Source organism: Bos taurus, chromosome 19 (assembly GCF_002263795.3).
Source record: "Bos taurus isolate L1 Dominette 01449 registration number 42190680 breed Hereford chromosome 19, ARS-UCD2.0, whole genome shotgun sequence".
NCBI lineage: Eukaryota > Metazoa > Chordata > Mammalia > Artiodactyla > Bovidae > Bos > Bos taurus.
The window spans coordinates 40,975,149-40,990,454 of record NC_037346.1 but is presented as its reverse complement, the minus strand read 5'-3'; the positions used below and the strand labels follow the sequence as shown (position 1 = coordinate 40,990,454).

The 15,306-nt window shown below is 39.2% G+C and overlaps 1 protein-coding gene across 1 annotated transcript; it reads left to right on the top strand.

Moving 5' to 3' along the window:
• The first annotated feature begins 7,890 nt into the window (after positions 1-7,890).
• Positions 7,891-13,525, top strand: KRT27 (keratin 27). Its single transcript, NM_001075815.1, has 8 exons — positions 7,891-8,373; positions 8,868-8,950; positions 9,737-9,893; positions 10,146-10,307; positions 10,391-10,516; positions 12,203-12,420; positions 12,609-12,658; positions 13,204-13,525. The coding sequence occupies exons 1-8, from the start codon at positions 7,930-7,932 to the stop codon at positions 13,344-13,346; spliced, it is 1,383 nt and encodes a 460-aa protein (NP_001069283.1). The 5' UTR covers positions 7,891-7,929; the 3' UTR covers positions 13,347-13,525.
• The last annotated feature ends 1,781 nt before the right edge of the window (positions 13,526-15,306 follow it).

Sequence of the window (15,306 nt, the reverse complement as noted above, 5' to 3'; positions counted from 1 at the left end):
TGTGCGCTTATGTCCATTCACTCATGACAAATAAATAATTGAGTTATTTTTTCCATGTCTAATTCATAGGGAAACATTTATGGAATATATTTTAACTTCCTTTTACCCTAGCTTTATATAATAGTCAATACCACATGGCATTTAAATATTAAACATTCACTAGGCATAATCTTTGTTGTTGTTGTTGACTCACTAAGTCACGTCCAACTCTTACGACCCCATGGACTGGACTATAACCTGCCAGGCTCCTCTGCCCATGGGATTTTCCAGGCAAGAATACCAGAGTGGGTTGCCATCTCCTTCTCCAGGGCATGTTCCTGATCCAGGGATCGAACTCATGTCTCCTGCATTGCAGGTCGACTCTTAATGCTGAGGTACTAGGGAAGCAGGCATAGTCTTTAAATCATTTTTACATGAGCAGGCAATCTGGAAGGAAATCAGTCCTGAATATGCATTGGAAGGACTGATGCTGAAGCTGAAACTCCAATACTTTGGCCACTTGATGCAAAGAAATGACTCATTGGAAAAGACCCTGATGCTGGGAAAGATTGAAGGCGGGAGAAGGGGACATCAGAGGATGAGATGGTTGGATGGCATCACCGACTCAATGGACATGAGTTTGAGTAAATTCCAGGAGCTGGTGATGGACAGGGAGGCCTGGTGTGCTGCAGTCCATGGGGTCGCAAAGAGGCAAACACAACTAAGCCAGCGACTGAACTGCAACTGAACTGAAGCAATCTGGAAAATTTTAGAAATTCTCCTGTGGTTGAAAACTTCCACCTCTAGATGGCGCATTCCTCGTGTTTCACCTATGCTGCTGCTGCTGCTAAGTCGCTTCAGTCGTGTCCGACTCTGTGCGACCCCATAGACGGCAGCCCGCCAGGCCCCACCATCCCTGGGATTCTCCAGGCAAGAACACTGGAGTGGATTGCCATTTCCTTCTCCAATGCATGAAAGTGAAAAGTGAAAGTGAAGTCGCTCAGTCGTGTCCGACTCTTAGCGACCCCACGGACTGCAGCCTACCAGGCTCCTCGGTCCATGGGATTTTCCAGGCAAGAGTACTGGAGTGGGGTGCCATTGCCTTCTGAGCCTATCTCAAACTCATTTGGAGATCTGGATACTTATCAGGATACCATTCTCCATAATCAGGATAATCTCAAAAGATCTACAGCAAAGAATCTCATGCCAATGACTCTTTTCTAGAGTAGAGGTTGGCAAGCTTCTTCTCTAAAATATTTGGCCCAAATAGTAAATATTTTAAGCTTTGCAGGCCATAAGTTCTCTATTTCAATGACTACTCAACTCATTCACTGAAATAGAAAGCAGCCATAAACAATAGATAAGAAAATAAGCATGGCTACCTTCCAATAAAACTTTAGTTATAGACACTGAAATTTGAATGGCCAATAATTTTGACATGTCAAAAAATATTTGTCCTTCTTTTGATTTTTTTTCAACCATTCAAACATAAAAAACCATTCTTAGCTCATGGACTGTACAAAAACACGGTGGGCCAGATTTAACCCACGTGCAGCTCTTCTAGAACTTAAAGTTTCATGAGGTTGATGAATACATTTTTCTATCTTTCTCGATCAAAGTGTATGATAGAGATTCCCAACAAATTTTAAACTCTGCAAAGGAAGAACAGCTCTCATATTTCTCAAATTTGTGATTGATTCTAATGAGAAGCTTTAATGAGGGCAGCAATTCTACCAAACAACCCAACAGTTATATGGGAGTTCAAAGAAGGGGCAAAAAGGATATTTATAAAACCTTGGGCCAAAGGTCACTAAATGAAGCAAATAGTAGAAATTGATGGGGAAATAATTTCCCAGTGCTACAGTGTATGGGCTTCCCAGATGGCTCAGGGGTAAAGACTCTGCCTGCCAATGCAGGAGATGCAGAAGACACAGGTTCAATCCCTGGATGGGGAGCTCCTCTGGAGGAGGAAATGGCAACTCGCTCCAGTGTTCTTGTCTGGAAAATTCCATGGACAAAGGAGACTGGCGGGCAACAGTTCATGGGGTCACAAAGAGTCAGACATGACTAAGCAACTGAGCATGCACAGCACAATGTATAGGGCCAGCTGCATAACTTGCAGGGCTCAGTGCAAAATGAAAATGTAGGGTCCTATGTTCAAAAATCAGCGGAAAAAGTGTCACTAAAGGCACTAAAATAAGTGTTTTTTCCTTCTGCATTCATATGCTTGACATCATAGTTTTGGAGTAGGATTTTTTGGCCATTTAATGTCATTAGGTGCGGTAAGTCACTCAGTCATGTCCGGCTCTTTGTGACCCTATGGACGGTAGCCCGCCAGCCTCTCTTGTCCATGGGATTTTCCAGGCAAGAATACTGGAGTGGATTGCATGCCCTCCTCCAGGGGATCTTCCCAACCCAGGGATTGAACCTGCATCTCTTAAGTGTCCTGCATTAGCAGGCAGGTTCTTTACCGCTAGCACCGCCTGAGAAGCAATGTCATCCTAAGTATATAAAAATTTAAAATTTAAGCTACTGGCATGAATTTTACAGTTTCATATTGTGCAATGCCAGTTTTAAATCCAAATACAAGAACATTCAGTCAATGAAATTACACAATTCTTTCTTTTTTTTTTTTTTGCTGATCCGCCCCACAGGACATGGGGGCTCTCAGTTCCCTAACCAGGGATGGAACCCATGGCCACTGCAGTGGAAGCATAAGTCTCAGCCTCAAGGCCACCAGGGAAGTCCACAACTCATATATTGTAGCTCATACATGCATATGCATTTTATTCTTATCAAAACAGTGGGAACACTGCATCAAACAAACTCAACTATTTTTTAAATTTCACTTTATAGGCTCACATTCTACCAACACTCTTCACCACTGGCTTTCTGATAAGTAAGGCAAGACAGCAAAGGACACAGGGTCACCTTATCTTTCTATTTCACTGTTTTCAGGAAGTAGTTGGCTAATATAGGAATGTAATAGAAGAAGTACATGATAGGGTTCCTTGATCATCCATGTATCTTAGAACACCACTGCCTCTGTCTACATTTAAGGCAAGTTCCATTTAAGTGGGAAACCTGGCCTCTTGGGGCTGTTAGAGACTCTGCTTACTTGCTTATAGACATATCATACTTAACTTGTACACACCACCAGGGAAATTTGTTCAATGCATTCTTGTATTGGAACCCCATTCTCTGGATCCTAAGCTTTCCTGTTTCTTGTTCATTTTTCCCTCTAATGACTTCCTGACAAAGTTCAAGAGAGATAAATTTTTTGACTTTTTATGTCTGAAAATATTTTTATTCCATCCTCACCCATGATTAATTGTCAAAGTAGAGAATTTTAGGTTTAATATCATTTTCAGTTAGAATTTTGAAGGCTTTCTTCATTGGAATCATGGCTTCCAGGACTGTTTAGAAGTCCCGAACCATTCTGATTTCCTCATCCTTGGATACATGTTGTCTTTTCTTCCATGGTTCTCTGAAATAGTCTGTGCACGTGCCTGACCGTAATTCTTTTTCATTTATTATTCATAGTTCTTGGTGGTCTCTTTCCATTTAGAAACTTGGTTCTTTATAAAATAGTTTCTTCATTCTTTCTCCCTTCTCTGTTTCAGGAAGGCCTCCTTAAGACTGTTCTTCATAGACCAAGCATTTCATTTTCTAATCTTTTCATTTATCTTTTTGTTCTACTGTTGGGGAGATTTTTAAAAGTTTATTTTCCAACCAATCTGTTGACATTTGGTTGTGGGAGTTAGCTTTTAATCCCAAGATCTCTTTCTTTTGCTCTCTAGTTCAACTTTGATGATATTCTATTCATATTTCAAATATGCAGTATTTTGTTACTTCTAAGGATATTAATTATAATTATTTTCTTTTTAAATTTTTTCTTCAGCTTCTTTGATTATCTGTTTCAAGAGTGCTATTTTTTGCTTCTTTCTTTGAATCTTTGTCTTTCACATTGTGGTGTTTTTCAGTGTAAAGTGATCTTTGAAATTCTGTTCATTTTCAAGAGGAAAGCCTTAAGTATTTGAAAGTTCTGTGTGTACGTGTGTGTATTTCATTCCAGGGTGGTTTTCAGGTGAGTTTCTTTTATGGGAAACACTCAAATACCTGTATCTTGAGTTCTTTTCTCTAGGATTTTTCAGCTTCCCTAGAGAAGGCCCCAGTAACCAGAGTTGGCTACATAATTTGCAGGGCCTAATGCAAAATGAAAATGTCGTATTCCTTGCTCAAATTCAGGAAGAAGTTCAGCTAGAAGTACTAAAGCATCAATAGTTTTCTTTAAAAACATTTCATTACTTATATAGTAGAGGTAATAATGATACATGTTTCATAGCAGAAACTTACAAGTCAAAAAAACATTTTTGATGTCCTAATTTTACGTAATACAATAAATTAATGCTTTATTAAAGTGATTTCTTGATTGATCAGCATGTTTTTGTGGCTTGCTTTTCTGAAAATTCACTTATTAGCTCATGAAAATTTATATTTTTATCAACTTCATTTTCAATCTATATAATTGAAAGAGATGTCAGTAGTTCTTGGCAAATGCAAGATCTCTCAAGATCTTAAATAATCTCAAATGGAGAAAACAGCATGGAGCAAAGAACAAAATGGAGGAGAGGGAAAGGAGGAATGAAATAAAAGAATGGACAAGTCAGGCAGGTAGAAGAAGAGTCTGAAATGTCAAGAGAAGAAGCTTCAGCTAGCCTATGGTTGATGGATTTAAACTGAAAGAGAGTAGAGGAAGGAAAGAAATACTCATTGACTACCTATCATTGACAAGCATAGTTGCATAACATATTTAGCTACCATTCAGTAGTCTCTGAATAATACAAGTAATGGCTCCATCTTAGTAATGAAAAACGAAGGCTCAAGAAGAATGAACTTTGCATTAGTACCACAGTTAGAAAAAATGGCAGAACTGATATGTGAATGCTGACATATCTGACTCAACAGCCCAAGTTCTTTCAATTACATGAATGGTGTGGTACTTCAGGACTGGTGTCTTGGCCTCCTGACCATGATGGAAAGAAAAAAGACTTGAAACCAAAATTCCAATTAAGGTTCTAATAACTGAGCTGAAAGAAAATGATAGTGACAAAGACAAGGAAAAGAGAAAAATTCTTCAAGAGAAACTGCAGAAGTAGATTCAATAGTACCTAGTGAATTACTGGAGACAGCTGGTATAAAATGAGAGCAATTATAATTTTTCTTAATAATCATGAGATGACTCAGGGTAATTCTACCAACAAATAACAGAGAAGGATGCCAAAGAACAAAGTGTGATGACAAGGTGACTGAGTTGAAAGTCATGATAGAACGTCCAAGTAGGAATGTCTGATGGGCATAGTAAGGAATGTGTCCAGAATGGTGAAGAAGCCATTAGAGAATATGAAACCATTCACATAGAGCCAAAGCTGCAAGAAGGGATGAGATCACTGAGGGAGAGAGGGTAGGGAAAAAAAAGTGCGAGTATAAAACTGTAAAGAATGACACATTTTAGACCATTCTTCCAGAATCTATGAGTGGAAGAAAGAAAAGGAGCAGAGATGTAGCTACATTCTTGAAAGCAATCGTTTAGGACTCAGTTAAGACTCAGGTGGTCAGTATCAAATGTGTCCAAGAGGGTATAGGAGAAGAAATATGAAAAATGATGACTGGATTTGAGATGTAGGGTAATTAGTAATTTTTGTGGGATAAGTTTCAGTAAAATGACGAGATTAAAATTTAGGGGTGAGTAGAAAGTGAAAAGTGGAGGAAACGAATGCAGAAAATTTTTCTAGAAATAATGAAAGGAAGAAACGTAAAAATACAAGAAATCCTGAAATAGAACAGGAATATCAGGTCATAGTCTAGTCCCTTCATTTTACAGATGAAGGAACTGAGGCCCATAGAGGTTAACCAGTACTGTTAGTCTCCACATACCCACTCCTCCCAATCTCTCCCCCAACATTCCCCCACAGCTTCCCCTATTATTAACATCTTGCATTAAGTGAGGAGCACTGGTAACAACTGATGGACCAATACTAACATATTATTATTAACTAAGTCCATTATTATTAACTATGCTAAAGCCTTTGACTGTGTGGATCACAATAAACTGTGGAAAATTCTGAAAGAGATGGGAATACCAGACCACCTGATCTGCCTCTTGAGAAATCTGTATGCAGGTCAAGAAGCAACAGTTAGAACTGGACATGGAACAACAGACTGGTTCCAAATAGGAAAAGGAGTACGTCAAGGCTGTCTATTGTCACCCTGCTTATTTAACTTATATGCAGAGTACATCATGAGAAACGCTGGACTGGAAGAAACACAAGCTGGAATCAAGATTGCCGGGAGAAATATCAATAAACTCAGATATGCAGATGACACCACCCTTATGGCAGAAAGTGAAGAGGAACTATAAAGCCTCTTGATGAAAGTGAAAGAGGAGAGTGAAAAAGTTGGCTTAAAGCTCAACACTCAGAAAATGAAGATCATGGCATCTGTTCCCATCACTTCATGGCAAATAGATGGGGAAACAGTGGAAACAATGTCAGACTTTATTTTTGGGGGCTCCAAAATCACTACAGATGGTGACTGCAGCCATGAAATTAAGACACTCCTTGGAAGGAACGTTATGACCAACCTAGATAGCATATTCAAAAGCAAAGACATTACTTTGCCAACAAAGGTCTGTCTAGTCAATGCTATGGTTTTTCCTGTGGTCATGTATGGATGTGAGAGTTGGACTGTGAAGAAGACTGAGCGCTGAAGAATTGATGCTTTTGAACTGTGGTGTTGGAGAAGACTCTTGAGAGTCCCTCGGACTGCAAGGAGATCCAACCAGTCCATTCTGAAGGAGATCAGCCCTGGGATTTCTTTGGAAGGAATGATGCTAAAGCTGAAACTCCAGTACTTTGGCCACCTCAGGCGAAGAGTTGACTCATTGGAAAAGACTCTGATGCTGGGAGGGGTTGGGGGCAGGAGGAGAAGGGGACGACAGAGGATGAGATGGCTGGATGGCATCACTGACTCGATGGACGTGAGTCTCAGTGAACTCCAGGAGTTGGTGATGGACAGGGAGGCCTGGCGTGCTGCAATTCATGGGGTCGAAAAGAGTGGGACACGACTGAGCGACTGAACTGAACTGAAGTCCATTTCATTAAGGTTCGTTCTTTGTGTTGTACATTCTATGGGTTTTGACGCATGTATAATGACATGTATCCACCAACATAATACCACATAGAACAGTTTCACTGCCCTAAAAACGCCAATACTGTTATTTAACCTGGTTAGAAAAGAGCTTAGACAGAAAACCAATAAAGATGTAACTCAGGAGGGATAAGAATCAAGAGAAGACTATCTGTCTTCAAAGAAAAGCCCATTTAATTCCTTAATTTTCATTTTGTACCTGGCCTTCTTCCTCTGGTACCATGAACCCACTGGTTCTTGAAATTATTTTTGATCTATCCAAAAGGATCATGATTATCTATAGAAAACCATGACTATGATGGCTCACTTACTAGAGAAAAAGCAAAGTTATTGCTTTGAGCAAGGGAAAAAGAAACTTGTGTGTCACACTATTTTATTCTTATAGGAACTTTATAGTCCTAAGGCCTGGAAGACAGGAAGGATTACTCATGCTAAATTTGAAATGCATCCCTATAATAATCTTGATAATACTCCTCCCTTTCTCATTTTGGAGATAACAAATAACCCCAAGGCAACTATCCACCTACAGAATGGACACATTAGGGTAAAGGCATTCATTTAAGAAAAAAATACCTAATTATGAATACTTCAGATGAGCTGACAAACAACATTTTGCTATGGGTAGCAGAGTTCACCAAGAAACACCCTGATAATGTGTATATAAAGGTACACGAAACTGTTTCAGTAGGACATTTGCCATCAGAGCTTACCTCCAGGAACAAGCAGGGCAGTCTAGACACCATGAGCGTGCGCTTTTCTTCTGCATCCAGACGCCTTGGCTCCTGCGGAGGAGCTGGCTCTGTGCGGCTCTCCGGTGGGGGAGCCGGCTTTGGGGTCGGCAGCACAGGCAGTGTGCCAGGCTTTGGAAGCGGCTTCACCTGCGCCTTTGGAGGCAGCTCCTCTGCGGGAAGCTACAGCGGGGGGCTGGGCGGAGGAAGTGCTTCCTGCACGGCCTTCACTGGAAATGAACATGGCCTCCTCTCTGGCAATGAGAAGGTGACCATGCAGAACCTCAACGACCGCCTGGCCTCCTACCTGGACAACGTGCGTGCCCTGGAGGAGGCCAACGCCGACTTGGAGCAGAAGATCAAGGGCTGGTATGAGAAATTTGGGCCTGGTTCCTGCCGTGGTCTTGATCACGATTATAGCAGATACTTCACGGTGATTGACGACCTTAGGAACCAGGTAAGAAACACAGTGCCGTGAGGTTTAGTACCTATAAGGGTAATTAGCCACACAGGCACAGATGCCTAAGTGATCACAGCAAGGCTTTGCTCTCAGCTGCTAATTTTCGGTAGTTTATTAATATTAAAACTAATATTTAATATTAATATTAAAATTATTATATTAAAATTCTGGTCTTCAAACTTGGCTTACTCATCATCTGGTATGTGGTATACATGTTTATGCTTTCAGAAATACTAAAATATCAAAAACTGCCCAATGTCTCCAGTTATATATTTACATAGAAAGTTTTCCATAGAAAGTTTTTTTCTTTTTTAATGGGTAAGATAGAGAGTAAAAGAGGCTATACTTAAATTTTCCATTTTCAGGAATCATCTTCTTATTAGAGACAGGATGCCAAAAATATTGCTATAATTTTATAGTTGACTTTATTTCAAGGAAATCTGAATTTTTAAAAATATTTCCTCATTCATAACTAATTCTCCATTGATCAGATAATTTCTGCAACAACAAGCAATGCCAATATTGTCCTGCAAAATGACAATGCAAGGCTCACAGCTGATGACTTCAGACTAAAGTAAGTGGGGCTGAAAAGAAACCAAAACAGTTGCCTAAGCCTTTCCCTCTTTTATTTAGGCTATTTGAGGTCACCTCCATTCTTTGAGTTTATTTGTTTTAAACCAAATGTGTGTTCGAATGACTCACTGAATTATATATTTTATTGGGGGACTGACACAAATGAATGTCAAAGTCATACAAAAGGGAATTTTGAGTTTTCTCATTCTCTTGTGTCAAAGAAATTTATTTATTTTTATGATTATGAATAATCTACCTGAAGTTTGGAGTATATTTTAACAGTTGGACTCAAAAGCTTAGTTTGAAGGGTGTTTTGTTTTGTTTTATACAGTTTCTGCCTTAACCTTTTTAAATATCCTTTCTACTTTGAGTTTATTCTATTTTATTTTATTTGCCATGGCTTGTAGCATGTAAGATAATTAGTTCCTCCACCAGAGATGGGACCCTCTGCAGTGCAAGTGCGGAGTCTTAACCAGGAGACCAGCAGGGAAGTCCCTTAGCTTGAGTTTTATGATGACCTAAAAGGTGATGATGGGGCTTCCCTGGTGGCTCAGAGGGTAAAGAATCTGCCTGCAGTGCAGGAGACCCCAGGTTCAATCCCTGGATTGGGAAGATCCCCTGAAGAAGGGAATGGCTACCTACTCTAGTATTCTTGCCTGGAGAATTCCACCGACAGAGGAGCCTGGAGGGTTACAGTCCACAGGGTGGCAAATAGTGGGACACAACTGAGCGACTTAACACAAAAGGTGATGACTGATGTGATGACGCTTTCAAATATTTTTCTAAGGTTTGAAAATGAACAGGCCCTCCATCAGAGCGTGGACGCGGATGTCAGTAGTTTGCGCAGGGTCCTGGACGAACTGACTCTGTGCAGAACGGACTTAGAGATTCAGCTGGAGACACTCAGTGAGGAGCTGGCTTACCTCAAGAAGAACCACGAGGAGGTAGGTGGTCTCTCCCCCCTGATTTTACAGCCTGCCTTCCTCCCAATGTTTAAAAATACATTTCAGATGACAAATATAATATCTTGAATTCAAGAAAGAATTTGTTGATTTCTCCATATGGCTTAGATGGTCTGAAATGTTTCTGTTCATCTCCCTCCAAAGAAACCCTAACGGAAGTTTCTAACTATATATATGGATCGTGTCTGTCTGGCTCCTTCAGAAATATACCGATCCCAACATGGTTTCTTTTAGGAGATGAAGGCTCTGCAGTGCGCGGCCGGAGGCAATGTGAACGTGGAAATGAATGCGGCGCCCGGCGTGGACCTCACGGTTCTGCTGAACAACATGCGGGCTGAGTACGAAGCCCTGGCGGAGCAGAACCGCAGGGACGCGGAGGCCTGGTTCAACGAAAAGGTAAAAAGCAAGCTAGGGATGCGCTGACTTGGCACCCGGTGCTGATCCAAGCATCGCTCATAACAAGGCTCATAACGTTTCAGAGCGCTTCGCTGCAGCAGCAGATTTCTGATGATGCTGGCGCCACCACTTCAGCTCGGAATGAACTGACTGAGATGAAACGTAATCTTCAAACCCTGGAGATTGAACTTCAGTCTCTTTTAGCAACAGTAAGTAAAAATGACACCAAAGAGTTGCTTTAGAAGTTGAGGGGGAAAAAATCAGAGTTTTTCCGCCACCTGTTATTATTAATTTTCATTTTTATCCAGTCATTACTCTGCCTGAAGTAAGATACATTTGCATTTTTCACAGTGGAATATCTTTGGCCTGAAAATTATACCAAGATGCTAATAATTGTGAAATGTTAGAATTAAAAAATACAATGATTTTTTAGGTACTCAAAAAGAAACAGGGGCTAAGTAAGACTCTGCACTCCCAATGCAGGGAGCCCAGGTTCCATCCCTGGTCAAGGGACTAGATCCCACATGCTGCACCTAAAGATCCCACATGTTACAACTAAGACTTGGCATAGCCAAATAAATAAATAAAAATTAATAACAAAAAAAGAAGAAAACAGTTTTTACCCTGAGTCTTCTCTCCCACGTCAAAAGATCAAAAATCACTGTTCAGGGAATGCAAAAACACACTTGCACCCATCCTAGTTTCTTTATCTAGCATTCCTTTGGGCCACTTAATTTTAATTGGAATACTCACAGGTTCCCTTTTAAGTGACATAAACAAGCAAAGTAGAGGCATGAAGGCTGCCCATAAAGCTCAACATGCATGACAATAATATTAATAATAACCGTTTTCATTAAGTGTTGCCCAGCACTTTCACCTACATGAGTCCACAATAACCCTGGGGCTTGGGCAGACCAGACTTTATATTTCATGTTATTATTTCCAAGAGAAGAATCTGAGGTTCAAAGAAGTTAAGCAATTTTCCAAGAGTCCCACAGTCAGATACAAAGGTACCAGAACTTCTCTCCAAATTTTCTAACTCCCAAGTCTATAGTTTTTCTACTATGGCTAGTAAACTTCCAGAAGAGGCTATAAACATATGTAAAATTCTTGCAGGTACAAGAACAAGACACGCTCATTGTCATCCCATGTAAAATTACAGCAAGCACCCATAAAGCCAATGAATCAAACTATTTAAAGCCTAGGAAGACCACTCTTTTCTTGAGATCATTTACTTCCAGAAAATTTATGCAGAGATTACTTTTTTAAAGTTTTTTTAAAATATATTTTTAGCTGCCTTCAGTCTGCATTGCTACACATGGGCTTTCTCTATTCGTGGCGAGCAGGGACCACTTTCTGGCTGCGGTGTGTAGGCTCCTCATTACAGCGGTTTCTCTTGTTGCAGAGCATGGGCTCCAGAGTGCAGGCTCTGTAGTTGTGGCACATCCTCTGCACTGTCAGGCAGATTCTTAACCACTGCACCACCAGGGAAATCCCAGGATTACTTATTTAATATAAGAGCTATAATCCTCATGACACAAAGCTGCCACATGATTAGAAATGAGTTCGCAAAGTGTAGGGGGACTTTAATTCCTGGAAACAGTGGCAAACTGTACCAAAGCACAGGGTAAGTGAGAGGGGACAGATCTTTAGACTGTGTCCTAGGAGAAAACAATTTTTCTAACACTCTTGGGGATATGAATAGCATTTACCACCAACTGTACTATTCTCCAATAGATTAAAAATAGTATGACATCTAATAAGGGCAACAATTAGTATTAAACAAGAGGAATACGGTTATTATATAAGGATAACTCTCTCAATATCTCTTAAGTGCTTTGCCATATCCTAAAACAGTGACATCAGCTACTAAATTATGTCTCACTGATCCTCAGAAACACTCCCTGGAGTGCTCCTTGACGGAGACGGAGGGCAACTACTGTGCACAGCTGGCCCAGATCCAGGCTCAGATCGGAGCCCTGGAGGAGCAGCTGCACCAGGTCAGGACCGAGACCGAGGGCCAGAAACTGGAATACGAACAGCTCCTGGACATCAAGGTCCACCTAGAAAAAGAAATCGAGACCTACTGCCGCCTGATAGATGGAGAGGATGGGTAAGTACTATTTACACTGAAAAAAACTATTTTAAGGTTATTAAAGACTTCTTTGAAATCCAAAGTATCTATGATCTAGGTCATGTGTACATAAACTCTAAGTGTTAAGAGTTCAGTTATCTCCCATCTTAAATCAGTTTCTTGCAAAACAGTGTCAAATATTTAATACATACTTTATATTTTTACAGCTCTTGCGCTAAATCAAAAGGCTATGGTGGGCCAGGACATCAGATAAAAGGTAAACAAAAGCTGGGTTGAACATTCAACATTTGCATATGTTTCAAGGAATGAGTTATTTCCCCTTTATGAATTTGATAAATTCTAACAATTCATATCTCATTTTACTTTTTTCCTTTTTAAAAGTGAAGTATAGTTGACTTGCAATGTTGTATTAAGTTCTGCTGTACAGCAAAGTGATTCAATTATATATATATACATATTCTTTTTTAATATTCTTTTCCACTATGGTTTATCATAGATTATTGAATATAATTCTCCATGCTATACAGTAGGAACTTGTTTATCCATTCTGCATTTAAAAGTTTACATATGCCAAGCCCAGCCTCCCAATCCACCCATCCAAACCCCTCCCCCTAGGTGACCACCAGTCTGTTCTCTGTATCCCTGATTCTGTTTCTATTTCACAGAGAGGTTCATTTGTATCATCTTTTAGATTCCACACATAAGTGATATCATATGCATTGTCCTTGTTATTTTGACTTACTTCTTAGTATGATAATCTCTGGTTGTATCCATATTACTGCAGTATATATGTCATTTTAGATCCATCTAAAGCCACCGTGGTTAAAACAATTGTTGAAGAAATAGATCCTCGTGGCAAAGTTCTGTCCTCTAGAGTTCACAGTGTGGAAGAGAAGTCCACCAAAGTCAACAACGTGAAGAGTGAACAGAGGGTGCCTTCCTGAGCCCAAAAGGATGCCCCTAAATCAAAATATCAAATCAAAGCTAGGTTCCTAAATAAGAGCCCTCACTTCTCTGCTTTTCTTCCAATGAACTTTTAAAAACATTTATTTTTAGAGTAGTAACATTTCTTTGACTTTCTCTGTGGTGGTGTTTCAATAAAAGTTCTTCCTGTTGCAAGTCATCTTCACTGGTTCTGGTCAGTCTTTGCATTTTAAATATACCCCCCCCCAACAGAAACTGAATTTGTTTTTAATTTCTTCTCTTTAAGGCAATGGTCTTCACAAGTTAGGTGTTAAGTTTAATAAGCAAAAAACTAGTTGGTGTCTTTTTCACATCTTTGTCAAATTTTAAACCTTCCTTCCTTCAGTAAATACTTGTTGAGCATATACCAACAGTAAGAGTAAAACAGTTAATAAAATCCAATCACTGAGTGCAACACGCTCATAGAAGTAGAAATATAAGGAATTGAACAATCAGAAATAAATGACGTAAAGACTAGAATGACATTAGAAAAGGTCAAAAAAACTGAGTTGGTTTTTTTGAAAAGATAAAATTGACAAATCTTTAACTAGACTAACCAAGAAAAAAAGAGAGGACTCAAATAAATAAAAGTATCAGTGAAAAAGGAGACATTACAACAGATGCCTGAAATACAAAGGCTCATAAGAAAACACTAGAGGGACTTCCCTGGTGGTCCAGTGGCTAATACTTCGTGCTTCCAATGCAGAAGGCCTAGGTTCTATCCCTGCTCAAGGATCCCACATGCTTCAACTAAGAGTTTCCATGCTGCAACTAAGACCCAGTGCAGACAAATAAAATAAATATAAAAAAAGAAAATACTAGAATATTTATATACCAACAAAATGGATCATTTACAAGAAACAAATTGTTCAGTTCAGTTCAGTTCAGTCGCTCAGTCGTGTCTGACTCTTTGTGACCCCATGAATCGCAGCACGAAACATACAATTTACCTAGACTGAATCAAGAAGAAATATAAAATTTGAACAGACCAATAATGAATAAAGAGATTGAATTGGTAATCATAACTTCTCAGCAAAGAAAAGCCCATGACCAGGTGGTTTCCTGGTGAATTCTACCACTTAAAGAAGAATCAATGCCTATCTTTCTTAAACTCTTCCAAAAAATTAAATAAGAGAGAAATTTTATAAACTCATTTTACAAAGCCAGCATTACCCTGATACCAAAGACAAAAACACTACAAGATAATAAAATTATAGATCAATATCTCTGATGAACATAGGTGCAAAAGTCTTCAACAAAATATTAGCAAACAAATTCAAGAGTGTATTAAGAAGGTCATATACCAAGATCAAGTGAGATTTATCCCTGGGATGCAAGATGGTTCAATACATGCAAATCAATAAATATGACACATCACATTAACAGAAAGAAGGATAAAAATCATATGATCATCTCAATAGAGGCCGAAAAAGCATATGACAAAACTCAAACACTTTCAGGTTAAAAATACTCAAAAAATTTGGTATAGAAGGATGTATTCCATCACAGCAAAGGCTATACATGACAGTCCCACAGCTAACATCAAACTCAATGGTGAAGAGCTTAAAGCTTTTCCTCTAAGATCAGGAACAAAAATCTTTTCTTCTAAGATCATGTCTACTCTTGCCACTTCTATTCAATACAGTACTGGAAGTCCTAGCCAGAGCAATTAGGTATGAAAAAGAAATAAAAGGCATCCAAATCCAAAAGGAAGAAGCAAAATTGTCTCAGCTTGCAGATGACATAATCTTAAATATAGAAAACCCTAAAAACTTCCTCAAAAAACTATTAGAACTAATGAATTCAGCAAAGTTGCAGGATACAACTCAACGTTTTTAAAAAATCAGCTATAGTTTTATGTACAAACAAATTATCCAAAAAAAAATAAACAATCTTACTTACAATAGCATAAAAAAGAATAAAATATCTAGCAATAAATTT